At 40.0% G+C, this 27,491-nt stretch overlaps 1 protein-coding gene across 2 annotated transcripts in view; it reads right to left on the bottom strand.

Annotated features, from left to right (window-relative positions):
- Positions 1 to 27,491, bottom strand: part of LOC121299788 (protein mono-ADP-ribosyltransferase PARP8-like) — an 82,428-nt gene that overhangs the window by 19,761 nt on the left and 35,176 nt on the right. For both annotated transcript variants that reach the window (XM_041227859.1, XM_041227867.1), the window contains exons 3-11: positions 21,094 to 21,131; positions 18,654 to 18,743; positions 15,129 to 15,199; positions 14,662 to 14,739; positions 11,877 to 11,971; positions 4,841 to 4,901; positions 4,474 to 4,564; positions 3,001 to 3,067; positions 1,038 to 1,166 (exon numbers count right to left, since the gene is read on the bottom strand). In XM_041227859.1, the coding sequence (XP_041083793.1) occupies positions 1,038 to 1,166; positions 3,001 to 3,067; positions 4,474 to 4,564; positions 4,841 to 4,901; positions 11,877 to 11,971; positions 14,662 to 14,739; positions 15,129 to 15,199; positions 18,654 to 18,743; positions 21,094 to 21,131 (720 nt within the window). The remainder of the gene's footprint in view (positions 1 to 1,037; positions 1,167 to 3,000; positions 3,068 to 4,473; positions 4,565 to 4,840; positions 4,902 to 11,876; positions 11,972 to 14,661; positions 14,740 to 15,128; positions 15,200 to 18,653; positions 18,744 to 21,093; positions 21,132 to 27,491) is intronic.

The following is a 27,491-nucleotide window of genomic DNA, read 5'->3' as shown; positions in this document are numbered from 1 at the left end:
TGCGATATCATTTTGAAGTTTCTTTGATTGCATGATGTTAAATAAAAGATCTAAATTCTGTTTGTGTATTTTGTTTTTTAAATGAACATCTCAATCCTAAAATTCTAGGTGATGCAAAACTTTTGGCTAGAGTTGTATTAACTACGACAACCACCAGGGGGAGAAAGAAACTTAGCGTGGCAGTGTGAGAAAGGGCTTTGGGTGGCATTGCTGGTAGTTAATTTGGGGTTCAGGTTACCACTTGCTTTTCTCCTATTTGTTTTTAGTTTCTTATTCATGTACCAACTGAATCAGGGTTGTGACGTCTGATACAAACCATGCAGTTCAGGTTGTGTGACACAAACCTTGTGTTATTTTGCTGTTGTTATTTAAGTTTTTATTAGTTTGTTTTTTGGAGGCCTGCTACAAAACTATATTTGACAGAAGTAATTTGTTACTCTCTGCATTCAGTTTCTGTGTTACAGGTAATAAGCTGACCCTACACAGAACACAAGGCTATTACCTGTATCATAGGAAGGAAAGCTACAGTGTTGAGGCTAGGGTTGCCACCTGTCCCTGTTTTCCATGGATCGTCCCAGCAATAGACGCACAATATGAATGGGTTGTCAATACAGTAGTAGTGCTTCCTATGGGATGAATAGAGGATTTCTAAAGAGAGTTTACAATTCTAACAGTCCCCTTCCGATCGGAGGTCCTGTTGTTTTGTACCTCAGAGGTGGGACCGTAGTTGTGGCAGGGACTGGCTTCACTTCAAGGTGTTAAAGATCAACAGTAAAATAAAGAGGGGATTGTGAGCATACTACTCCTTTAGAGATATATTTTGAAATGCAAGACATATATCAAAGGTAAACTGTTTCTTGCTAGTTTCTGTACTGCAAAAAAAACTGATTTCCACACAGAAGGTATAAATAACAGTAGATCTATACACACCTTTCAATCTTGAGGTAGAATTTGCAGAAGTTGCAGTTCTGATAGCAACGTTATTGAATGAAATGTGTAGTTAAACACATTGGAAGCATTTCATCTGGTTTCATTACCTGCGGAGTGTAGAAAAGATGTGCAGGGGAGATCTCACTTTCTTATCTGTCAGTTTTTTGCTGTGAGGGCAATTACACTTTTCTTTACTCTGTTGCTTCCACTGCTGTGTAACAAATGTCTGCATGATCCTTAAAAAAAAAAAAAAAAAAAAAAAAAAAAAAAAAAAGGAAAGAAAAAAATGAACAGAAATTGTAATCTTTTTGTTTTTTACATAGTAAGAGTACTTTTACCAGAACAGATGGCCTGCTGGCAATGTCATTTAAAAGACATTAATTCACTTGGCTCCCTCTTGTTTATAATAGGCCCTTTTCTTACAGCACTTTTGCTTTATACTTTAATTCTGCATACAGGGAGATTTCTAATACAACTCATTGTTGCTTCCTGGTACCTAACTAACTAAGGCCCTGTGAAAATCGTGGAAATTTTCTTTAAAATTTGTGGCAGTGTCACGGGTAAAGTATCAGATTTCGTGGAATGTGCATGGAAATATAAAATAAATTACGTGTAAAGATATATATATATATATATATATATATATATATATATATATTTTTTTTTTTTTTTTAAACAGCAAATATACAGATAAATGAGCTGACATCAAAATCAAGCACTTTACAATAGCTTGTGAAACGGCGTTGTAATTAACAGCCTGTAGGTACAGTGTATCTGCAAGGACAGCTTTCAGTTCTAGTACATCAGATGCACGTTCACCATTTAGATCTTGCAAAACAAATAAAATGTGTAACCCAGACTGATCTTGTGCATCAGTGAACTCACAAGTGTAACCACTGACAAGCAACCAGACTGTTTTACCAATTCTATAATCTCCAGCTTGTGATACTTGGCAACTTTAGGTAAGTATTCACGTCTCAGCTGGGCTGATGAAAGAAAGAATCACGCCACCATTTGCTTCACTCTGTCTGAAGAATTTTCTGAACTTTTGGTTGTCCAATTTTGCAAAATGGATATTTGCGCAAACAAACGCCTCTGTCAGGTCAAAATTTATTAAGTGGACTTTTGGAACATGGAATTCCCCATTTTTTGTTTCTTTGCAAGTAAAGCAGTCACAGTACTGCTCTGGATTTTCTGGATTTTTAGGGACTCTAAATGCCTGTCAACAGCCGATTCTCGGTAGAGATCTACAATAACGTTGCAGGACGTACAGAAGAGCTTACCTACATCACTGTGTAAACCCCTGCTGGATACTGCTTTACGTGATCTGCTGCAGGCACATTTTTAGCCTTTTTAGAGACATCCATTTTCTTGTTTACAGTGTGTAGTATTTTAATCTCCCGCTTAGATTGCATATAGTGACATGACAATCACTGCACAGCACTGTGTGCATGGTGAATATTGCATGCAGGCATATAGCAGAGCTGTACAGTTTCATTAATGTGATTTTTACATTTTTTCTATAAAATACAAATAATAATGAAATTATTTTTATTTCTTAAGAATATTGTAAAAATCACGGTATTGGGCTAATTTCACAATTTCCGCGCAGCCCACGAAATCGCAATTTTCACAGGGTCTAACTAATAACTTCTTGTGCTACGTATGTCATTTTCTATCCAATGGTGTGACTTGAACCACAGCATGTGACTACAGCACAGAAAGTGACCTCAAACCAGGTAGTGTATTATCTGCACACTCTACTCTGATCTGTAGTCATGATGGACCAGTCAGCCTTTTGCCAGGGGGCTGACAAGAGGTGCTCGGTTAACGACTGCATCTGTTTCAGCTACTGGACAAATTACTGCTACTCTATGATGAATGAGTTTACAGCAGCTTCCCTGCAGAACAATTCAACACCAATGCAAGCTTCCTGGTACTATCTCTTATGGTTTCTCAGATTACTCAACAGTTCACAAATAGACTTGGCACACACAAATGACTGCTATGTATAATAAATAAATACATTCATTATTTAATTAATTAATTAATTAATTAACAAAAACATACTTTTTCAACTGGTGTCCCAGACCAAATCGTTCTTTCGTGGAAACTTGGAATACGTCGACTGTTGGAACTGCAAAAGACACAAACATTTCCACCACCGTCGGCAAGTAGAGGCAGCTAACCCTAAATACTTCCTGACATGATATTTTTCAATCATCATTGCGTACTGCACAGCAATAATAAGCCATGCTGCAGGAAGCACGCTTAACGCCATCCCTGAAGAACAACCTCTTGTAACAGCATGGCTTGTCTCAATGAAAACGTTGTAGTAACCACAGTAGACTTCCATTAAGCTACAGTAGACACTGGCCATTCTGTGATAATGAACTGCAGGCTGACTGCAGTTGTTGAACCACATTTCAACATCATAATTGTGTCAATAATTTGTGAAACATATACAGCTCTGTCTCTGTCAAAGAGTTATTACTGGAACATAATGATCCAACTCATAAAGAAAAAAAGAGCCGCTTTTAGTATGGTGCAGATTACGATCAGAGCTCCAAACCACACACTGATCTGGACAGTGTCCGCTCCCCACTGGTTTGGATTACCAGGAGTCTACTGTAGCTGATAACACATATTGCTAATCACACACACTGCTGTGCATAAGTCTTAGACATGTTGCATTTTTCTACTCTGACAACAATTTACTCAAAGCCTCCACAAGTGTTTTCTACTAGTATAACAACCTTGACTTGCATAAAGAAGGAAAAACATTGAGTGAAATAGCTTGCATCACTCAATTTTCAAGCTGTGGTATCAGCATAATCAACAAGTACAGAGAAACATTATCTGTAATTGACAAACCCAGGGCTGGAAGACCCAAAAAGCTGTCTAACAAGGATGAGCAGTACTTGAAGATAATATCTTTAAGGAATAACGTTGAATTGACAACAGAACTGGCACAAGGCACTGTTGTCGTGGCCCATCAAAGCAACAATATGAAGGTCACTTTTGAAATCAGGACTTAAAGGATGTGTTGCAGTAAGAATACCTCTGTTAAGAAAGGAGAACAAGACTAAAAGGCTAAAATATGCACAAGAACACAGATTTGGACTACAGAACAACTGTCAAAAGGTGCTTTGGACTGTTGATCGTTGGATAACGACACCTGTGCCTTCTGCCAGTTCTGTTGTCAATTCAGCGCTTTTCTTTTTTTCTATTCCTTAAGGAAAAATATATATTAGATTATATATGAATACTCAATACCGTGTCGCCTGAAGGTTTAAACAGAAAGGAATAGTAGATTGCTAAATATGGTAACTGTGTATTAAATTACATCACAAACATGTTAATAGATTTAAATACAAATAAGTGACTGTATTTACTAGAAGTACCTCCACTGTTTTTTTTCAAATACACTTTCCCCTGACAAATCGAAACGTTGGGAAGCTGGCTTTTTTGAGCAAAAGCTCACACAGTTTGTACATTTACCGCATAAGCTACCAACAAACTAAGAATGGATGATTCTCTAACCTGGCCCATGTAAATACTGGGTTAGGGAGCAATGCAATCGTACTATTACAGGCTCTCTCCGGATCACATCCCACGCAACAGCGATTTCTTCCTGTTGAAACAATTAGAAACATGACAGTACGAAAAAGCGTGTGTTACAAAAAAAAAAAAAAAAAAACATCCATTAAAACCTAAAAACATTGGAAAAGAGATTCAGTAACACTTAAACATTGGAAAAAAACTTTGAGTTAAATGTTTGTTATAGAAAAGTGGCATGATATAGGCTACATACTGCACAGTTTGAATTAGTTAAGTTTCACCAGACACCTAACTGTGACAGTAAGGGAATCGCAACTTGTTTTATTAGAGGTGAAAACCAAATACTTACATCCAGGAAGCTGACATCAATGTGTAAATCAATGTCTACGTCGTCTATTGCACCGTATTCCCTAGAAAATCAAAGCCGCAAATTAAACAAAAAAACAATGAAGTAAACTTAAGGGGTAGTTTCAGATTTCCAGGGTCCCAATAATATCAGTCAACAGTTCAACAGATATTTTTCTCAGGTATTCCATTTTGAATCTAAGGGAAGAAAACCGCAGTGTGTCTGAGATACCTCACGATTGTGTACCTTTAAAACGACTTTAAACGAAGAGCAGTGATTTGAAAGCACCAGGTTTCAGTGTCAGTGGCTTTTGTAAGAGCCTGGAGCAGTTGAATAATGCGCTGTAACAGATACAACGTATCCTTAAGTGTTCTATGTTGTAAACACCCAACTCAAGTGACTAGTAATGTATATAATATTCATGCATGTACTGCTCTTTATGGTATTGCAATATTTAACAGATAAATCTAGAGACCAGACCATTCCAAAAGCATTGATAATCGTTTCGATATTTAAAGGATAATTATGTTTTTTAGAGATTCCATCTGGTTCACAACCGTGTGTTGGCAGCAATGCAGAACAGAAACTTGATGCTTTGTATCTGTTCACTAGATGGTGCTGGCTATTACTTTTAAAGAAGGCACTGTGGCTAATCTATCCTGGATTATACTGTATATGTATATGATAGGAACCATAATAGAAGAGGATCGCTTAAATTCAGCTTAAAGCACATCAACATAGAAAAGATAAAATGTAAACAATGTCTGGAATTGGAATAAGAAGCAAACCGAATGATTGCAAACATCAGATTAAAAAGTAACAGGACTAGAAAAAAAAGGTACAGATTATTTACTGATTTGTGGAATGCATCCATTTACTGCACTGTTAGTCTGCTTTAATAAAAAGTGTTTTTCCTCATTTGAGGGTAAGTGAATAGTTGGGTGAATGGGATGAAACTGACACTTTAATTAAAACCTAATGAACCAGAATGTGCCAATAAAAACCATAAAAGGGAAGATACGGAACACTAGAATTGCTTCTATGAATACGTGAGAAAGGAATGTCAATGCCTCAACACCATAAGAATTGTCACTTTGTTAACATTACACATCCTAGCTTTTTAACCCTAGCCAAAAAAAAAAAAAAAAAAAAAAAAGAAAAAACAATGTACTGTGGTAATTAAACTAAAATACAACAGTTTATTGCAAAAGTCCTCCTTGGGTCAGTCATCAGGTATCAGGCATCAGTCCTCCTTGGGTCAGTCGTCAGGGATCAGTCCTCCTCAAGTCAGTCGTCAAAATGAAATAAAATTTAAAAAAATACATCGAAACATACAAAAAACAGCTATGTTTGATGTCGTATGCTGAGAAGATTTGCCTTACAATTTAAATTCAAACAAATGCAAATAATGAAATTGCACATCATAACTTTTAAAGTATTGCTTAAAACGCTTAAAATACACATATTAAATGCTAAAGAAAGGTAAAACACATGCACCAATCAGCAGCTACACTGGCATCTGCATCATCCAATGGTAGCACCAAAACTTTTTTTGTTTTTGTTTGATTGGATGATTCAGACAACTCATCCAACCCCTCACTCTCCCTGAAAAAAAAAATGCTTGATGCCTGATGTTTGATAGCTGACGACTAACTCAAGGATGCTTGATGCCTGATGTTTGATAGCTAACGACTAACTCGAGGATGCTTGATGCCTGATGTTTGATAGCTGACGACTAACTCGAGGAGGACTGATGCCTGATGACTGACCCAAGAAGGACTGATGTCTGATACCTGACAACTGACTCGAGGAGGACTGATGCCTGATACCTGACGGCTGACTCGAGGAGGACTGATGCCTGATACCTGACTACTGACTCGAGGAGGACTGATGCCTGATACCTGACGGCTGACTAGAGGAGGACTGATACCTGATGACTGACTCGAGGACTGATGCCTGATACCTGACGACTAACTCAAGGAGGGCTGATGCCTGATACCTGATGGCTGACTAGAGGAGAACTGATACCTGATGACTGACTCGAGGACTGATGCCTGATACCTGACGACTGACTCGAGGAGGACTGATGCCTGACGACTGACTAGAGGAGGACTGATACCTGACGGCTGACTCGAGGAGGACTGATGCCTGATACCTGATGACTGACTCGAGGAGACGTGATTCGTGACACGGGAAGAAGTGATGTCAGAGGATGTCCTAAAATGGACACCGTACTGGTAAATAAAAATGAGGCACAGCTGCTCTTGCCTGCACGAGCACTTGTCCCAATAGCATAGAGAGTTGCAGTGTCTAGTACAGCTCTGTCTCTACAGTTGATGAGCTCAAACCCACTAGCCCCCGGTCTCCAATGTGTATGCTAGAAACATACACCCCCCGACACAGCTGTTGAGATCACAAAGATATCATTTACTTTGGTTGGTACCGCTATTGGTTCTTTAAAATTGTGTAAAATGTAAAACATTATTATCCGATAAACTAAAGCATATGCCTTTGCAAGTTCTACTGTTATCTGAAAATACTGAAATATTTATGGTGCCATGCTTGGCAGGTCATGCATCAGTGTCACTCAAACTGGAAGACATTCATGCTGGACTTGGGGGTGGTTTGGTAAATTTACTTCTTCAAATGTAAATATTAAAAAAATTCAAACGAATGGCCATCGGGTGCTTGTAAATGACCATATTCGTGTTTGTTTCCAAATGACTGTCCTAAAAAGATCTCATGGGAAAGAAATGCATACATTGCATCTGAAATAAACAACTGGCCCCCTACAGCACAGACTAGTGGAAGAAGATTAAGTGGAAAAAAATTCTTCTTTAAAACAAAAAATAGTGATTAATTGGCATGTCTCAAAATATCAAACTGTGTTCTAAAGTAAATGAATAAACAAAAACCCATTAGACAAAGGAGAAAATAGGGAGGCTATTTTTAAGGAGGTCTGTTTAAAAAGCGGTACTAGGTGCTAAAAAAGGTAGGTCAAAGTAACAAGTGCTTTTCAAGCACAAGAACATCAGACAGTATTGGAAACAATTCAAATAACATCATATATATATATATATATATATATATATATATATATATATATATATATATTATATATATATATATATAAAGAGCAAGGTTAGCTTTCTGATATTGTAACGTTTAAATATATGACCCAGTTTGCACTTGGCTCTGCTGCACACTGTCCAGGTGCCAGGTGTCACATCACTGAGCTACTAAGTTATCTGACTGTCACAGCTCATTAATACTTTGTCTGCACAGATGGGCCAACTCAGTACTTTCAATATTTTAAGGGATAGTGGGCAAGGTGTGGCATAGCAACAATTGTAGGACCCCAATAAGTACATTACTTCATGAAAACAAAGGCCTGGGCTACTTTGGCACCAGCAAGGCTGCTTCATACCCCATCAAGGGCATCTGCTGAAGATGTAGAGCCTCAATGTTGGACTAGCCGACAAGCAGTGGGGTTCTCTAGCGGGACAAAAAGCAGGGGGAGTTTCTCTAGCGGAAACAACAAGCAGGGGGGTTTCTCTAGAAGAGACGACAAGCAGGGGGTTTATCTAGCAGAGACGACAAGCAGGGGGGTTTCTCTAGCGGAGACGACAAACAGGGGGGGGGTTTCTCTAGCAGAGACGACAAGCGGGGGGGTTTCTCTATCAGAGATGACAAGCGGGGAGGTTTCTCTAGCACAGACGACAAGCGGGGGGTTTCTCTAGCGCAGACGACAAGCAGGGGGGGTTCTCTAGCAGAGACGACAAACAGGGGGGTTTCTCCAGCAGAAACAACAAGCAGGGGGGGGTTCTCTAGCAGAGAATACAAGCAGGGGGGTTTCTCTATCAGAGATGACAAGCAGGGGGGTTTCTCTAGCAGAGACGACAAGCAGGGGGGTTTATCTAGCAGTGATGACAAGCAGGGGGGGTTTCTCTAGCGGAGAAGACAAACAGGGGGGTTTCTCTATCAGAGATGACAAGCAGGGGGGTTTCTCTAGCGGAGACGACAAGCAGGGGGGTTTCTCTAGCGGTGATGACAAGCAGGGGGGTTTCTCTAGCGGAGATGACAAGTAGGGGGTTTCTCTAGCGGAGACGACAAACTGGGGGGTTTCTCCAGCAGAAACAACAAGCAGGGGGGTTTCTCTAGCGGATACGACAAGTAGGGGGGGTTCTCTAGTGCAGACGACAAACGGGGGGGGTTTCTCCAGCAGAAACAACAAGCGGGGGGGGTTTCTCTAGCGGAGAAGACAAGCGGAGGGGTTTCTCTATCAGAGATGACAAGCAGGGGGGTTTCTCTATCAGAGATGACAAGCAGGGGGGTTTCTCTAGCGGAGACGACAAGCAGGGGGGTTTCTCTAGCGGAGACGACAAACAGGGGGGTTTCTCCAGCAGAAATAACAAGCAGAGTGGGTTTCTCTAGCAGAGAAGACAAGCGGGGGGTTTCTCTATCAGAGATGACAAGCAGGGGGGTTTCTCTAGCGGAGACGACAAACAGGGGGGTTTCTCCAGCAGAAACAACAAGCAGGGGGGGGTTCTCTAGCAGAGACAACAAGCAGGGGGGTTTCTCTAGCAGAGATGACAAGCAGGGGGGGTTCTCTAGCGGAGAAGACAAGCGTGGGGGTTTCTCTATCAGAGATGACAAGCAGGGGGGTTTCTCTAGCGGAGACGACAAACGGGGGGTTTCTCCAGCAGAAACAACAAGCAGGGGGGGGGGGGTTCTCTAGCGGAGACAACAAGCGGGGGGGGGGGGGGGGGTTTCTCTATCAGAGATGTGTTGGGGGGGGCCTCTGTTGTTCGCCAGCGGAGACGAAAGAAGTCTCTACTGTGGGTGTCCCCCAAGATCGCCTCTGAAAGAGATCGTCTTGTTGTCGTCCCCCCCCCCCATAAGAGGATCGCCTCTTGTTGTGAGCCGACAAGCAGGGGGGTTTCTCTATCAGAGATGACAAGTAGGGGGGTTTCTCTATCAGAGATGACAAGCAGGGGGGTTTCTCTAGCGGAGACGACAAGAATAGGGGTTACTCTAGCAGAGACAACAAGCAGGGGGGTTTCTCTAGCGGAGATGACAAACGGAGGGGGTTTCTCTAGTGGAGACAACAAGCAGGGGGTTTCTCTATCAGAGATGACAAGCAGGGGGGTTTCTCTAGCGGAGACGACAAGAAGGGGGGTTACTCTAGCGGAGACGACAAGCAGGGGGGTTTCTCTAGCGGAGACGACAAGCAGGGGGGTTTCTCTAGCGGAGATGACAAACAGAGGGGGGTTCTCTAGCGGAGACAGCAAGCAGGGGGTTTCTCTATCAGAGATGACAAGCAGGGGAGTTTCTCTAGCGGAGATGACAAACAGGGGGGGTTTCTCTAGTAGAGACGACAAACGGGGGGGTTTCTATATTAGAGATGGCAAGCAGGGGGGTTTCTCTGGCAGAGACGACAAGCGGGGGGGTTCTCTATCAGAGATGACAAGCAGGGGGGTTTCTCTAGCTGAGACAACAAACGGGGGGGTTTCTCTAGTGGAGACGTCAAGCAGGGGGGTTTCTCCATCAGAGATGACAAGCAGGAGGGTTACTCTACTGGAGACGTCAAGCAGGGGCTGTTTCTCTCGCGACTACAGGAGCCTGAATCATAGTGCCTGAAATTTATGGACAGTCTGAACAGGGCTGGAACAGTTGGCTTTGTTAGGAAAGGTCTGGTATTCTACAATCGGCATTGATCATTTAATGTAATGGCTGATAAGAGAGACACAATGAAGGCTGTTCATCCATCTCTGTTACATACAATATGAAAGAAGGCAGGTTATTATGTGCTCCATCCTTCTCTATTGGAGTCCCAGCTAAGAGTGCTGCTGCTGCTGAGGCCCGGGGCATTTTATAACAGCATGGACACATCCACTAATAACACCAGAAAAGGTGAAGGCTTAACCCTTACATTTCCTCTGTAGTAGACTATGCAGTATCTGCTTTCCAATAATCACTGCAAATTTATGAGCTGTTAGAATGGCCAAGCTGAGAAGTGAGACATGAGGCTCACTGGTGCAAGTTTCTTTCTGAATGCAGCAGTAACAGGACAGCAAGGGATATGCTGTGTCACGTCAGTCTAGTCACAGGCTAAAGCTGAGAAGTGAGGAGCGAGGCTCACTGCTGCGAGTTTCTTTATGAAGTGACAGGACAGCAAGGGACGTGCTGTGTCACATCAGTCTAGTCACAGGCTAAAGCTGAGAAGTGAGGAACGAGACTCACTAGTGTGAGTTTCTTTATGAATGAAGCAGACAGGACAGCAAGGCACATGCTGTGTCACGTCAGTCTAGTCACAGGCTAAAGCTGATGATTTTGTTGTGCCGGGATGAAACGTGAACATGTTATTTCCTCATTAGCTTTGTTCTGTTCCACAACTGGAACAAACTTCACTTCACACAGAGATAGAATTAGTGGGTCGGTTGTTATCATGCTCTGGTGAGTATCAAAGTTATCAGCCATGCAGAGGATTTTCACCCCACTGATTACACTATGTAAAACAATTTTTGTTCCTGGGTAGTAAGTGTTATTTCCTAATTGCTTATGCCTCAAAAGTATAGAAAATGGCTATTATTCCCCACAAACTTTGCTTTTGTGACCAGGACAGTTATATTTAAAAATATCACTATTTCCAATGGGAAAATGGGCAAATGTGTGTCTTTTCGTTCACATAAAGTCAGAAAAAAACAACATATGAATCCAAATTAACATTTATTTATACTAAAGTAATACAAAAATGACTACAAAAGATTTAGAAGTGAGTAGTTTCTCAAGATTTACGATTATACTGTATTTACAACTACTCACTTCACAGAGGTTTGTGATTTGTACAGAATATGGCCAAAAGTTTTGTACGGCCCTATACTCTCAACCCTAAAATTCTAGGTGACGCAAAACTTGTTGCCATAGCTGTCTATTCTAAGCCAAGCCTAGAGCAATAGCTTGGTTAAAGCTTCACAGTCTTTGTGGTTTGTTACTTTATTGATGGGGTGAAACATGTTAAAATGTGTTTTTTCAATACCTGAGAGATACTGCATTAGGTCCATACATGTCTCTCACTGCTGCTAAGTCTGCTTCCAGCTGGGAGTGCTTGTGGAGCTCCCCATCATAGTTCACCTGCAAAGAGGACAAGAGGGCCACAATAAGCAGCTGACTGATGAAGCACTGTGATCTGTTTAACACGTCAGAACCCGTTATCCTCCAGAAATAAACCAAAGAGAGCCGTTCTTCACAGTCTCAGCCTGCATCTCGGCTTTCAGAGCACGATTCAAGAGTCTTGGCGGACTAAAAAAAAAGAGATTTCAATCGCTTGTTAAGATCTCCACAGTGGACTACAGACCTGCTCCTCATTATTCCTGTCTACAGTTTCAACATCATGACAGAAACCTATGGAGTGAAATCACATACAAGCAGGCACAAGCAGCTGAGAACAGGCTCTAAGCGTTGCAATGCTTCTATTTGTGTACGTCTTACAAAAGAGATAAAAAAAAACAAACAATATGCACATAATCAAATACGTATTTTACAAATGTGTCAAGTAAATTATAAAAACCGAACATGAAGCATGCTTTCCACAGCTGTATAAAATAATCAATAGCCTATACAAATATGATGTGTGTCATTTCTACCCTGTTCAATTACATTTAAGCCTGATTGCCTGTGTCAGTAAGGATTGCCTTTTTGCATTAAACAGCCTGTATACAGTATTTAAAAACAATTCCAGTGGAACAGTAGTAAGAGTTAAGGGTTAATATTCTTTTATATTTTAGAAGAACTACTGGAACCAGCTGGATTGTTAGATGCGTTTTGTTTCAGGTTCAAAGTTTTCTGACACGGCGTAAAAGAGCACAAATTGGTATGAAATTGCTTACCAAGAGTAATCTTCTGATATGTGTATCTGCCATGCTGTGAACCTGTGTATGACTATTGAACGCAGTTTCTTTATAAACCAGGGGCCTTTCTGATGGAAAGAACCCAATGGTGCACTTGATTCAGTACACTGCGTTAGGAAACTACTGGCCAGTTTTCTAGTAAAAACACTGCTACTATATAGCTCTCCAGACCATCTAGGTTGTCATGCTAAATACATTCTCCATTACTGAGGACTGTGGATCTGACTGGCCCCTTCACTATGGATTCCAAATAGACAGTGTGTTTCCCCCAAGACCCCCACTTAGTACAGAATGGGCTCCTGTTGTGCTGCACCACACTTCATATAAAGGTTGACAGCAGGGATTGTAAAAAAAAACACACAGGCCAGCCTGGGATTCACAAGTGGATCAATGAAAACTTCTAGACTGGTCTGCCCCTCAGATAAAAACAAAAGCACAAGCAATGGGTTTGTTTCTGTGTTTAAGGTATCGTCCATAACTGTTAAACTCTCAATACATTCTCAAAATACTGAAACGAACATAATACAGCCAATGACAGCTGGTTGACCGGAAGCTTTTGACCGGAAGTCACTGAATTTTTTAAAAAAATGTAGCTTTGTATGTTGCCAACTGCAGTCAGAACTATGCCGGACAGCAGAAACATTCAGCAGAAACAAAAAGCCTTTCCAGACAAAGTGAATACTGAACTGCTTTGATTAGCTGTATAAAGAGAGTATGACTTGCTCCACCACGTCTTACCATTTGTCACAAACAAGCCAGGTATAATTTGTCAAAGACTGTCAGAAACAAACCAGTAGAACCTCTAGGTCAGACTTCAAAAGGTATTGCTATGCATAATGCATACAAAGCTAAATAGAATATATGTGTGTGTGTGTGTGTGTGTGTGTGTGTGTGTGTGTGTGTGTGTGTGTGTGTGTGTGTGTGTGTGTGTGTGTGTGTGTGTGTGTGTGTGTGTGTGTGTGTGTGTGAGATATAATACATTTTATCTAAACTGACATTGAAAGATCAGGAAAGAAAAAAACTAATGGTGTAGGGGATGCCAGAATCAGGAGTTCAATTACTGTTTCGGGTTCAAAAACTTCTATTAAAACAACAGAGCAAGGCCAATTAAACTAACTGATTAGCTGACATTCACACACTGAATAATTAAACCATTGCAAACGTCAATAGGCAGGATTAGAACTGGGCTGACAAGATGCTGGATGTGCACACATGCAGGGTGAGAAGATGAAGATTCACGTTGTAACTGCTGCTCTTAGCAGATCAACATTGCTGTCTAATTGAATTGATGGATGAGAGGATGAGGATTCACGTTGTAACTGCTGCTCTTAGCAGATCAACATTGCTGTCTAATTGGATTGATTTATTTATGTAACCAGATTTACCCATTGAGACCGAGGCTTTGTTTACAAGGGGGTCCTGGAAGACAATTACAATGTACAAACAACACAAAAAAACGTGTGGTTCCAACTTCAAAAGCAGCATACAGAGATCTATGAACATCTATTTGTTAACGTGGAATGAGGGGGAGCTTCGGCAGGTTCTAAGCCACTCCCTGCATATTGATTGCAGTCGCAGACTTCTCACTATAAGTTTTTATTAAATATTGTTTAATAATTCTAGAAATGTCGAGAATCCTGTTAAATCCTGGATACAAACCTTGATATAGGATACTAAGGGTGACTGCCCTACTGTACAGGAGACCCCCTTTCCAATTTCAAACATCGCTTGTGTTAAACAGTGGGATTGTACAGTCCACTGGGAGGGGGGTGGGGAGGTGCAGGGAGCAATCAATGGTAAGACAATGGATCTTGGTACATAATCTTGTTTTTTGTTGGGGTTTTTGGTTTTGTTTTTTTTTTTTAATGAGGCACAAGGAATTACAAGAAATCATTTTCTCAAAGACCTGCTCACCTGACCCCCATAGTAGAACTCTTCAGAGTCATTGTCACCTTCAGAGTCTTCGTCTATTGCACCGCAGTATCTTGAATCCTGAAGAGACAAGCATGAAAATATCTGAGACTAACTCATGTGAGTTGAGACTGAAAGAAGGCGGCAACAAAGATGAACAGGCAGACTGACAACAATACTGATAGTTCATTCTAGAAATATCCATGTCCAGTATATTTACTTATTCTTCAACCCATCAGCACAATCATTCAGCAGCACTATACTGTATGGGGTTTCAAACTAGCAGCTCTGCATCGCCTTTACTGTACAGAAAACCCAACTGCCTAAGAACTTTAAATTTAAATGTATTCCGAGGATGATTTTAACAGTGCTACAAAATAAGCTCACAAAATCCTAATATTAAAATAGCTATGCTTCTGCAACTTCCAATTGAATAGATTGCCGGTGAAAGATTCCACTGAATTTCTTACCTGGACTCTGTCATCTTGTAGCTTCGATTTAATTGACAGGCAGCTGGTGGCATCATTATTTATCCTAATTTCTTTTCAAAGAAACAGAAAAACATAAAGAATGGGATTATTCAAGATTAAAATATGTTACAGCATTGTGAAGTGTAAACATCTTGTGCTCTCGGTACATATCTACACACACACACACACAAAATGCTCCCTTGCTATAAGGCTCTCGGTTATAATAAATAATAATAAACTATATAAATAATAAACTATATAAATATTAGGCCTAAAGCGTGGTTCTTTCCTAATGCATTTACTTTTTTGCTGTGAGAGGAGCTGTGGCTTTCTCTGGAACAGAAGACACTTCAGCTTCACTTCAGCCCTGCTACAGCAGCCGAAACTGGGGCGAGCCCATTACCTCTTCCCCTCGCCGACCCACTCTCCTCACACTTGGTTTGTCTATCAATTGGAACTGAAATCCCGATTGACATTTATCCAGGGTATTTACAGTTTAAAAACTGCTAATTAAAATGATCCATGAATGGAAATGTTACCTTTTTTTATACCTTATATATATATATATATATATATATATATATATATATATATATATATATATATATATATATATATATATATATATATATATATACACACACACACACACTCTGGAAAAAATTAAGAGACCACTGCAAAATGATCAGTTTCTCTGGTTTTACTATTTATAGGTATGTTTTGGGGTAAAATGAACATTTTTGTTTTATTCTATAAACCACTGACAACATTTCTCCCAAATTCCAAATAAAAATATTGTCATTTAGAGCATTTATTTGCAGAAAATGACAACTGGTCAAAATAACAAAAAAGATGCAGTGTTGTCAGACCTCGAATAATGCAAAGAAAATAAGTTCATATTCATTTTTAAACAACACAATACTAATGTTTTAACTTAGGAAGAGTTCAGAAATCAATATTTGGTGGAATAACCCTGATTTTCAATCACAGCTTTCATGCATCTTGGCATGCTCTCCACCAGTCTTTCACATTGATGTTGGGTGACTTTATGCCACTCCTGGCGCAAAAATTCAAGCAGCTCGGCTTTGTTTGATGGCTTGTGACCATCCATCTTCCTCTTGATCACATTTCAGAGGTTTTCAATGGGATTCAGGTCTGGAGATTGGGATGGCCATGACAGGGTCTTGATCTGGTGGTCCTCCATCCACACCTTGATTGACCTGGCTGTGTGGCATGGAGCATTGTCCTGCTGGAAAAACCAATCCTCAGAGTTGGGGAACATTGTCAGAGCAGAAGGAAGCAAGTTTTCTTCCAGGACAACCTTGTACTTGGCTTGATTCATGCGCCCTTCACAAAGACAAATCTGCCCGATTCCAGCCTTGCTGAAGCACCCCCAGATCATCACCGATCCTCCACCACATTTCACAGTGGGTGCGAGACACTGTGGCTTGTAGGCCTCTCCAGGTCTCCGTCTAACTATTAGACAACCAGGTGTTGGGCAAAGCTGAAAATTGGACTCATCAGAGAAGATGACCTTACTCCAGTCCTCTACGGTCCAATCCTTACGGTCTTTTGCAAACCTCAGCCTGGCTCTTCTTTGCTTCTCATTGATGAAGGGCTTTTTTCTAGCTTTGCACGACTTCAGCCCTGCCCCTAGGAGCCTGTTTCGAACCGTCCTCACCGTGCACTTCACCCCAGCTGCCGTTTGCCATTCTTTTTGTAGGTCATTTGATGTCATCCTACAGTTGCTGAGTGACATTCGAATGAGTTGGCGGACATCCCGGTCCGCGGAGAGTCCTTTTCGCCCTCTGCCGGTCTGTAGCTTTGTTGTCCCCAATGTGTGCTGCTTGACCTTGTTCTTATGAACCGCCGTCTTTGAAATTTTAAGGATGTTAGCAACCCGACGCTCACTGTATCCCTCTGCCAGTAAAGCCAGAATTGAACCCTTCTTTTCCTCACTCAAAACTTTCCTTTTCAACTCTTTGGGCATGGTCAATAGTTATTTTTTTATTCCAATTACTTTTGAGGTACTACTAGCACTGTTTTGCCATCCAGCTGGTCCTATTGCAAGAGGATAGTGATGACCATCATCGAGTCTGTCTGGGATTACATGAAGAAAGAGAAGCAACTGGGGCTGCCTAAATCCACAGAAGAACTGTGGTTAGTTCTCCAAGATGTTTGTTCTACCTGCCAAGTTCCTTCAAAAACTGTGTGCAAGTGTACCTAGAAGAATTGATGCTGTTTTGAAGGCAAAGGGTGGTCACACCAAATACTGATTTGATGTAGATATTTCTTCTGTTCACTCACTTTGCATTATGTTAATTGATAAATATAATCTATTAACATGTCTATTTTTAAAAGCATTCTTACTTTACAGCATTTTTTCACACCTGCCTAAAACTTTTGCACAGTACTGTATATATGTAACAGGGAAGATCTGCACTGACTCGCTGGGCACATTCATAGTGCTGCAGGAAGAGGGCAGCAGCCCTACAATATCTGCCTGTCAGTTACGGCACTGACACAGAGTGGTGGGAAAGAAGGTGTGAGGGTTTTCCACCTCTGAGTGTCTGGGGGGCGGGCTTTGGGGGGTTGCTGCACCGATAAAATGACGCTCTGCGGTTCCCTCGGGTCTGCCCCCTCTCAGACGAAACGAGCCAGCCAGCTGGCGGAAACTCTACTGCCGGACCGAGCATTGTCGGAGGAGAACAAGCTAAATAAATAAATAAATAAATAAAAGAAGAAAGAAAGAAAGAAAAGATTATTTTTGCAGTGGGGAAAAACTTGGGCAGACCCCGATCAATTGTTAGCGTAGTGAGGGAACGCATGAGCGTAGGACGGAGACCCGGACCGTAAGATTAGCAGCGGTCGGGGTGAGCGCAGCACCTTTATTTTGTAGTTTTATTACTGTGTTTTACATTTTCCCTTTTTCTTTCACCTTTTGTTCTTTGTGATTATTATTTCCAGAGCACCTGCGACTGCACTTGCATTGGACTGTGCACCTGGAACCGTGTTCTTGTTTACCGTTGCCGGTGCTCAAACCACGGACAACAGCACCCTCTGCGGGTTGAAATAAATCAGTGCACCTGAGCGGCGTTACAAATAAAGTTCTGTCTCTGTGTCAGTGAATTGCTCACCACCCTTCCACAATATATATATATATAACCACCCTTCCACAATATTTTTTATATATAATATATATATATATATATATATACGTCAGCACCGATAACCTGTGCCTCTGCTGATATTCTGCTTACATTGATGCTCCCTTCTGTCTTGTACCAGGAACTGATATCCTTCCTTCTAATACTGTACATGACTAAGAGATCTTTGCAAACATGCATTTCAGTACATCAGCTGAATGAAAAAAAAACAACTAAATGTCAAATGTCTCTGTCAGACATTCTTGATGGATTTACAACAATGTTGTTTTTTTTTTTTGGTAACAACTGTTCAATAACTTAATTTACTTCAGTGACTACATACAACTACATAGTCACACACTATAAATGTAACAATCACCTGTTGATATTCTGTGGAAGATGACCGGAATAGGATCTCGTGTGACTAGAACGTCATCCTCATTCTCAGAATTGGATACATAAGTGTTATCTAAAAAAAAAAATCAAAGGCACAAAAATGCAGTTCAGTTAATAGTTATCAATTTTAACAGACCTTATCAAACAGCAATCATCTACACAACAATGAGTTATGAATGTTTTGTACTGATTAGAAAACACCACCTAACAGATCAGGAAACAAGGCAGTAAAATACTCTGAAATGGTAACCCTGTGGATTGCCTGGGCTGAAGTTTATCTGTGTTTCTCAGCGAGGCAGCAGCGTCGTTTAAAAAAAAAAAAAAGAAAGTACCATCATCACAAGCTGTTGCTTTAAAAATAAATGTAAAAACTCTTTTGCAAGCAACGCGTGTTCTTTCCCCCTTTATCATGTTCTCATGACAGCACTGATCAGGAAGCAATACAGTGATCATCTCCCCCTGTGCTTACATAGAACACCTAAACTGTTTGTATGTACTTCACTGTGTTCAACAAAAGAGGCTTCTCTCTTTGCACGGTCTATAAAAAGCATAATGTAATCATGCAGACAGCCGTCAAAAGCACAGTTTACATTTACTTCTCAATGTCCCTGCTAAATATCAAAAAGCATTTACTCCAAAACACGCTCCAGTTAAGTATCAAGTATCCAGCAGTATGATCGTGCATTAGTATGTGTATTTTCCCCATCAATATGAAATGCTGGGCGCTCCTGTACTGAAAGTGTGGCTTTGCGTAGATATATTTGCTTTTTTCAAGAAAACTTGTTTCGTGTCTGGGGGAAAAAGCTGACAGTAAATACAGCATAACACAAATGTGACTATTCCTAACATTCGTAGGACCTTTGATAATCAGCCTGATATTCTCTGTGTTTAATTGAATGTGAAAGGCTTCATGATTTTAAGAAAGGGACTTTATTAAGAAAGCAATGGAAAGACAAGGACATTTATTTAAACACAAGAGGGGGGAGGCTGTTCTAGCTTTGACTGTTTAATAATCAGCAAGTTCAACAAAAAAATGCAATATCATTATTTGCTATTCAGTGCTTCATGTCTGCTGACCTGCACTTGCCATTATATAGATGTATTTTTTTTTTTTTAATATGCTGCAGTTGTCATATTGGAGTATATATGACACCTTCCATTAGAAGCTTTGCAAATGTGAAGTTCAAAAAGAAATTACAAAACAAACCAACATTTGCATCCCACTCTTTCGCCAGCTTCAGGGTTCAGCACAATATCAATGAGCACAGCAGCAGCTTTGAAGTGTTTGGATTTAATGAAGAGAACTTCACTGTTTTAATTAAAAAAAAAAAAAAAAAAAAAAAAAAGCACCAGCTGTCCTCACTCTCCCTGTGGGAAACCTTTGAAAAGTCAGATCATTCATAGATGTTCTAGCTCTCTCTCTAAACCTGCAGCAATAATGTACAGCAGCTTGGTTGAAACTCAAACCATGTAGACGTCTTCTGGCTTGGCTTTGAACATAAATGTAATAACACATGGTGCTTTCAATAAACTAATTTAGAACAGAGTTGCAAATGCTGAGGCACTGAAGCGCCAGTGATGCTCCCTGGCACTGTTCAACTAAACCTGCTTTCCAGGCTGTGGGACACAAGCATTCTTTATTGTTCCACACATAATACTAAATAAACTCACACCCTAACGTGGCATACCAAGTAAGAGGTTTGAACATTTTGCACCTTAGGACAAAGCTTTAAAAACCAGGCCCCAGATTTAGACCAATACATTACCACTGAAATGCGTCTTTCTTAGAACTGTGTATGGAAGAGAAGATGTTTACTGTTTCTAAAGCAATGTGCTCTAAGAAAACATGAGGAAGTTCAGTAGCATGTGATCAGAGTCATAAAACCAGAGACTTGGACAAAACTGACAGCGGACATCCTTTGTTAAGAGATACAGGGTAAACTGCGTTTCAATGTACAGTGCATCAAACCCTGTTTATCCATGCTGCTAATGTGATAAAGTATCATGTGTTACAAGATGACCATGCACATTAAACATTTTTGATCTTCATAATTTATTAGAGAGATTATTCTGCTTTTATTTTATTATAGATCCTAGACAGTCAAACATTTAGCAAGCAATCCAGCCACACACCATGCAATCCGGGCTTTGCAATGCTGTCGGAAGATGTAACTTGAGAATGGGTGGACAGTATGTATGGAAACACACTGTAACATTCAATTCTCTCTACCTTCACAGTCTCTTCTAGTTTAAGGCAAAAACATTTTCACAGTGTTTCATAGCTTCTGATATCCAGAAATCCCGTAGAAATATTACACCGAAGATCCATGAAGCACCTATGTCCAGGTGAAAGGTGTTTAAAATAAAAGGGGATATAGGAGGCAGGGGACGAGGGTATTACTGAACTCATAAGCTCTTCTTACCTGGATAATCTTCAGAGACGTGAACTGAATAGGACACCCTGCAAAAAGAAAAGAAATGAGTTACAAGGCAGGACCAATTCGAAATTCAAACCAACAATAGCAGCCATTGCATAACTGCAGTTTCTAGAGCTGAAGCCTTTCTCGTTACAGTGCAATACTGAAGTGTAATGCTCGTTGAAATCGACTTGTGGATACCCAGAATTACAAATGTGTAAAGACAACTACAACTTTTGTTAGTCATAATAAAAAAAAAAAATAATAGAAATTCTATATCTTGTCTATACACTTTCAATTTTATGGATATTCCAATTCGAGATGACACGGTACCGGTTTTACGGTAAACCGTGGTATAAACTGCCACGGTTTTGAAACCGCAACCATTTTTCTATACCACGATTACTGAGTTCACGGTATCCATTTGTTTTTGGATCCTCCGTTTGACCATCGGTGAGCAACACTGGCATTGAGTGGTTTTGTTTGTTTGTTTCCCGTTAATTTTAGTTTATGAATGAGCAAGGCAGTGAAGCAGCAACTGTTTCAGCCAACCGTTGTGTGGGTGCTGGCGTGTCGCTATTGAGATCTGCTTCGATCAATTGGAAAGACAAATGCTGGCAAGTCAACATGGAGCTTCAATGAGATATTCAGCAGCAGCAGCAGCAAGAGAAGCGTATTTGCTTAGTCTGCAAAAGTGACAGCGTGGCAAGAAGTCTCGAAGGGAATGCGAACAAACTGAAAAAGCAACAAGGTCAGCTTTCCGTTAAAGCAGACAGGCAATACAGACGCAATGAAGAATGTGTGAACAAGACACCAAGGAACCATATGCTACTTGTGTAAAACTACTTGATCTAAGTTCTGAATCAAAGACGTCCGCTTGTCTTTTTGTGGCTGTTATATATTGTACCAGAACCAGCAAATCTTCCCAAATTCTACAATGCACTAAAAATAAGGCTTTAATGGCTAACACTGTGGAAGGAGACAGGATTAAATCAGGCAGCTGAAATCTATTGAGTGGTTTTTGGTAGCTGTGTCACACAGTTATCTGACATGACTGCTGATACAAAGTTGGTTCCCAGGTTACTTTCCAGAGAGAACAGACCAAAAGGATTGCATGTCAATATGTCCATCATGTTACAAAGAATCTGTGTAGAAAACCAGTCATCTACAAAAAAAAAAAAAAAAAAAAAAAAACTTTCAAAGCTTGATAAACGTGTTGGGATCTATGTAATCCCAACCCAAAGCATGAAAAGCTGGGGTAGATTCTATATTCACAAAACATCTTTTAAAAAATTACATTTATTTGAATGTAACAAAAAGCAAATTTCTATGTCCTGTTTTGTTACTGTTATGTTTTACTATTGGGTGAAGCCATAGCCCTTAGTTGCAGTTCTGTTACACCCATAGCCCATTGTGGTAGTGCTGTTACTGCACATCAATCAACATGTCGGAACCTCCTTTGTATTTCCAGGTACTCAGGCTTGTACTGTTTAACACCAAAGCCATAGGCTTTCCTAATGAATGACACTTCACCACCAGCCCATGGGTGCATTATTGAGGTACACCTTGACACTGACCTGTGTTTGTGAACATCTGCACTTTGTGGTAAGAACAGCAAGGGGCAAATCAGAGGAATGAATTGCAAAGTGGTGGAGAATCAAATTCCCTGCAAAAATTATATGTACTGATGTGTCAGTCAGTTTACTAAACAATATCCCACCACTTTCTTCATTTGCTAATTGATGGCAGTTGATGTGGCGTGTTCCTTGGCTCAGTACTATATCATGCATTAATAGGTTACATTTATCAGTTAAGAGAACATATATATATTGTGTTTGGACAATGAATTGTAGTAATGCCCTGCAGAATACAACACAATACAATACGAAAATGTATTTTCATATAGTGCACTTCACGCAACTGCATCCCAGGGCACTCTACAGTGTTAAATGCAAAACAAGAGAGTTCATATGCACCATATAGTCCCACTACAACCAGCACATTCAGAAAAACTATGTTTTCAATTTAGGATGTTTCAATCTGCCTATTGGCAACTGGAAAAGAGGTCTACAAACGAGGAGCACAACAGCAAAAAGTTCTACTTTTTGGAACAACTAAAAGTTCTGCATTTTCTTATCCCAAAGAATGACCCACGCATGCAGTTATGGAATAGAATATGGATATTCAATATCCATTAGCCATCTTATTACTGTCAAATGACAAAATTTCCGTTTCAGTAGGTGTCACTTTCACTAGTGTAAACTCACATCTGTTTTGCTTCCTTTTTTGTAAATTGATGCTCTACTTAGTCTGATAGAGGACCTTAACACCAGTCCATCTGGTTTGCACATTCAGAAAAGATCCACCCACCAATGGAATGAAATGAATGATTTACTGAACTGACAGATAAACATGCCCGTAAATAATGATGCTGTTACTTCAATTTGGCCCATGGTTTTGTAGCATTTGTTACACACTGCAGCAAAAACTGTGTGCTGTACTTAATTGCATGGAAGATGCCTAGCCAAGCAATCGTGTTGTTCTCAGTAATTTGCTAATAGACAAGGGCGTTCTGTGAAAATAAAGTCAAGTATTTTAAATTACATTGTCATGGTAATTAATCCATGTACCAAACACTTCAGTAAGCTCTGTTTATTTTCCTATATGCACATTATTGGTATCTCTGCATTGGTCCTCTGAGGCTGCTAGTTAAATATAATTGTCCCTAACATTATATTTTAAGTAATTTGTGTCAACAGGGAAAAGGGTTGGTCTGATGAAACAATAATTGTTTTAGCTGTTATCTAAATGGATGTTAAGCCATTTCTCGGTCAGGGTGAGGGATCACTTCTCTTTTGGTTCTTGTTGATTTCAGGTTTGTTAAAGACACATCTTTCTAGAGCCGTGCCACACCTGAGTGATTCAGTTGAGCAGCTTGGTTGCATGCAATTGAATCGCTTATATGTGGGTGTTTCTGCAGCCATTTGCAATCAGTTGTGCAGCTGGTTGCTTACAGTAGAAACAAGCTCTACTTTCAAGCAGTCTGCTAAGTGATTTGTAGTGACGCTTTTTATCATGTGCGCGGCTGTGAAATATGATTGGTTGTTACCATCTCCTGACTGTTGTTTACTTTCCTGTAGTAAAGTGACGGTAAATTAAAAAAATATGTCAACTATGAAAGTTAACTCATTTGTCAGAATTGGTTCAGGAGAGGGAGGTATTAAGGAAAGTAAATGACAAATCACACCGAATTTCTTTTTTTACGAGATGCAGCAATGCAAGAAATTGTCGAAGAGCTCCGACTTATTGAACCGTCTGTGACAGCAGAGTATATCATCTCAAAGCTCCACTCTCTCTGCACTGTTTACACCAGAGAAGCCATCTGTAAAAACTACACACACTTCTTAATGCGGGAAACTTGTTGTGCAGCTAGTTGCTCAGGTGTGGACAGAGCAGTTGCAGGCGATTAAGTTGGGAAATGTTGAGAGCCAGCTTAAGCTACTGTTCCACAACCAAACTCTGAAAAGAAAAAACAGTTTAAGTGAGAAATATCTTTGGTTAATTGTATTGTTTTCATGAGTTCTGAGTATCTTCAGTCCAATTTAATATATTGGAGATTAAGGACGGTAAACCTGTGTTACACTGAGTTAGTGATCGTTTCGAGTTTACAGAAATTGCCAGGCACCTCTACACAGAAGGCTCAATTTGATTTTTACAGGGATTAAACAAGCACCTCTATAAAGAAAACTCAAAGGAGGGTTCCTTTTTTTTCTCCTTTAGGTTTGGTGGTTGTGTAAGGTATTTACACCGACATTGCCTGTTTGTTATTTTGTTCTGATCTCTGTTCAATTGAAGATTTTTTCTTTACTAAAGATGGACTTCGAACTTTAACTGAGACTAGATCTCATTGTGCATACAGGACTCTAGCCAGTTATTAATGTACACATATTTTGAGTTTGCTGGCTGAATGAAATTCCTATATGTGGGGCTTTTGAAGGGCGATACCTGGTGCAGATATTTATTGCATATTCGTTCATGTTTCTCTCTTATGAATGTTTTGCTGTATGCTATAATGGTTATACTGAACCAGATATCGCCCTTCAAAAGCCCCACATAGAAAATATTTAATTCAGCCAAATTATATGTTAACTGGCTAGAATCCTGTTAAAGTTCAAAGTCCATCTTTAGTCAAGAAACAATCCACAATTGAACAGAGATGAGAAGTAATTACACGCTGACTTATCCAGTGTTGTCTTGGATCTGCCACTAAACTCTCCTTCCCTTTTATATAAGGAATATTTGGGGTAATAATTTATGGTCAAGTGGGGTAATCACTACTGGCTTTTCGTTAGAGTTGACACTGTTACAGTTTTGCCCATTGGAGCTTGTTAGCCGCCCCTATGCTGGTAAAACTATGATGAATGAAATATATGAATTAGATGAAAACTAATGAAGCGGGCAGGAAGTGGCCTTGGGCCACCTTCCCCCCTGGACTAGGCAAGAAATACAGCTAGCTTTCCAAGCAGCCACAGATCAAGTGCATCCTGTATGTGAACAAGCTGAGGACAAGATAGGGTAATATCACTGTCTAGCAGAACCCTTATACCTAAGAACATAAGAACATAAGAAAGCTTACAAAACGAGAGGAGGCCATTCAGCCCATCTTGCTCGTTTGGTTGTTAGTAGCTTATTGATCCCAGAATCTCATCAAGCAGCTTCTTGAAGGATCCCAGGGTGGCAGCTTCAATAACATTACTGGGGAGTTGATTCCAGACCCTCACAATTCTCTGTGTAAAAAAAGTGCCTCCTATTTTCTGTTCTGAATGCCCCTTTGTCTATCCATTTGTGACCTTGTTTCTTTTTTCAGGTTGAAAAAGTCCCTTGGATCGACACTGTCAATACCTTTTAGAATTCTGAATGCTTGAATTAGGTCGCCACGTAGTCTTCTTTGTTCAAGACTGAACAGATTCAATTCTTTTAGCCTGTCTGCATATGACATGCCTTTTAAGCCCGGAATAATTCTGGTCGCTCTTCTTTGCACTCTTTCTACAGCAGCAATATCTTTTTTATAGCAAGGTGACCAGAACTGCACACAATATTCAAGATGAGGTCTTACTAGTGCATTGTACAGTTTTAACATTACTTCCCTTGATTTAAATTCAACACTTTTCACAATGTATCCGAGCATCTTGTTAGCCTTTTTTATAGCTTCCCCACATTGTCTAGATGAAGACATTTCTGAGTCAACAAAAACTCTTTTTCATAGATTCCTTCTCCAATTTCAGTATCTCCCATATGATATTTATAATGTATATTTCTATTTCCTGCGTGCAGTACCTTACACTTTTCTCTATTAAATGTCATTTGCCATGTGTCTGCCCAGTTCTGAATCTTGTCTAGATCATTTTGAATGACCTTTGCTGCTGCAACAGTGTTTGCCACTCCTCCTATTTTTGTGTCGTCTGCAAATTTAACAAGTTTGCTTACTATACCAGAATCTAAATCATTAACGTAGATTAGGAATAGCAGAGGACCTAATACTGATCCCTGTGGTACACCACTGGTTACCACACTCCATTCTGAGGTTTTTCCTCTAATCAGTACTTTCTGTTTTCTACATGTTAACCACTCCCTAATCCATGTACATGTGTTTCCTTGAATCCCAACTGCGTTCAGTTTGAGAATTAATCTTTTGTGCGGGACTTTGTCAAAAGCTTTCTGGAAATCTAAATAAACCATGTCATATGCTTTGCAATTATCCATTATCGATGTTGCATCCTCAAAAAAATCAAGCAAGTTAGTTAGACACGATCTCCCTTTCCTAAAACCATGTTGACTGTCTCCCAGTACCCTGTTACCATATAGGTAATTTTCCATTTTGGATCTTATTATAGTTTCCATAAGTTTGCATATAATAGAAGTCAGGCTTACTGGTCTGTAGTTACCTGGTTCAGTTTTGTTTCCCTTTTTGTGGATCGGTATTACGTTTGCAATTTTCCAGTCTGTCGGTACCACCCCTGTGTCAAGAGACTGCTGCATGATCTTGGTTAGCGGTTTGTAAATTACTTCTTTCATTTCTTTGAGTACTACTGGGAGGATCTCATCCGGCCCAGGGGATTTGTTTATTTTAAGAGCTCCTCGTCCCTTTAACACTTCTGCCTCAGTTATGCTAAAGTTATTTAAAACTGGATAGGAACTGGATGACATGTGGGGCATGTTGTCAGTATCTTCCTTTGTAAAAACTTGGGAAAAGTAATCATTTAATATATTTGCTATTTTTTTTTCTTCATCTACGATTTTGCCATTTGTATCTCTTAAACATTTAATCTCCTCTTTGAATGTTCTCTTGCTGTTGTAATATTGGAAAAACATTTTGGAATTGGTTTTAGCTCCCTTAGCAATGT

This window comes from Polyodon spathula, chromosome 2 (genome assembly GCF_017654505.1).
Source record: "Polyodon spathula isolate WHYD16114869_AA chromosome 2, ASM1765450v1, whole genome shotgun sequence".
In the NCBI taxonomy this organism is placed as follows: Eukaryota; Metazoa; Chordata; class Actinopteri; order Acipenseriformes; family Polyodontidae; genus Polyodon; species Polyodon spathula.
Note: the sequence above shows the minus strand (reverse complement) of the source record. Positions and strands in the feature narration are given on the sequence as shown.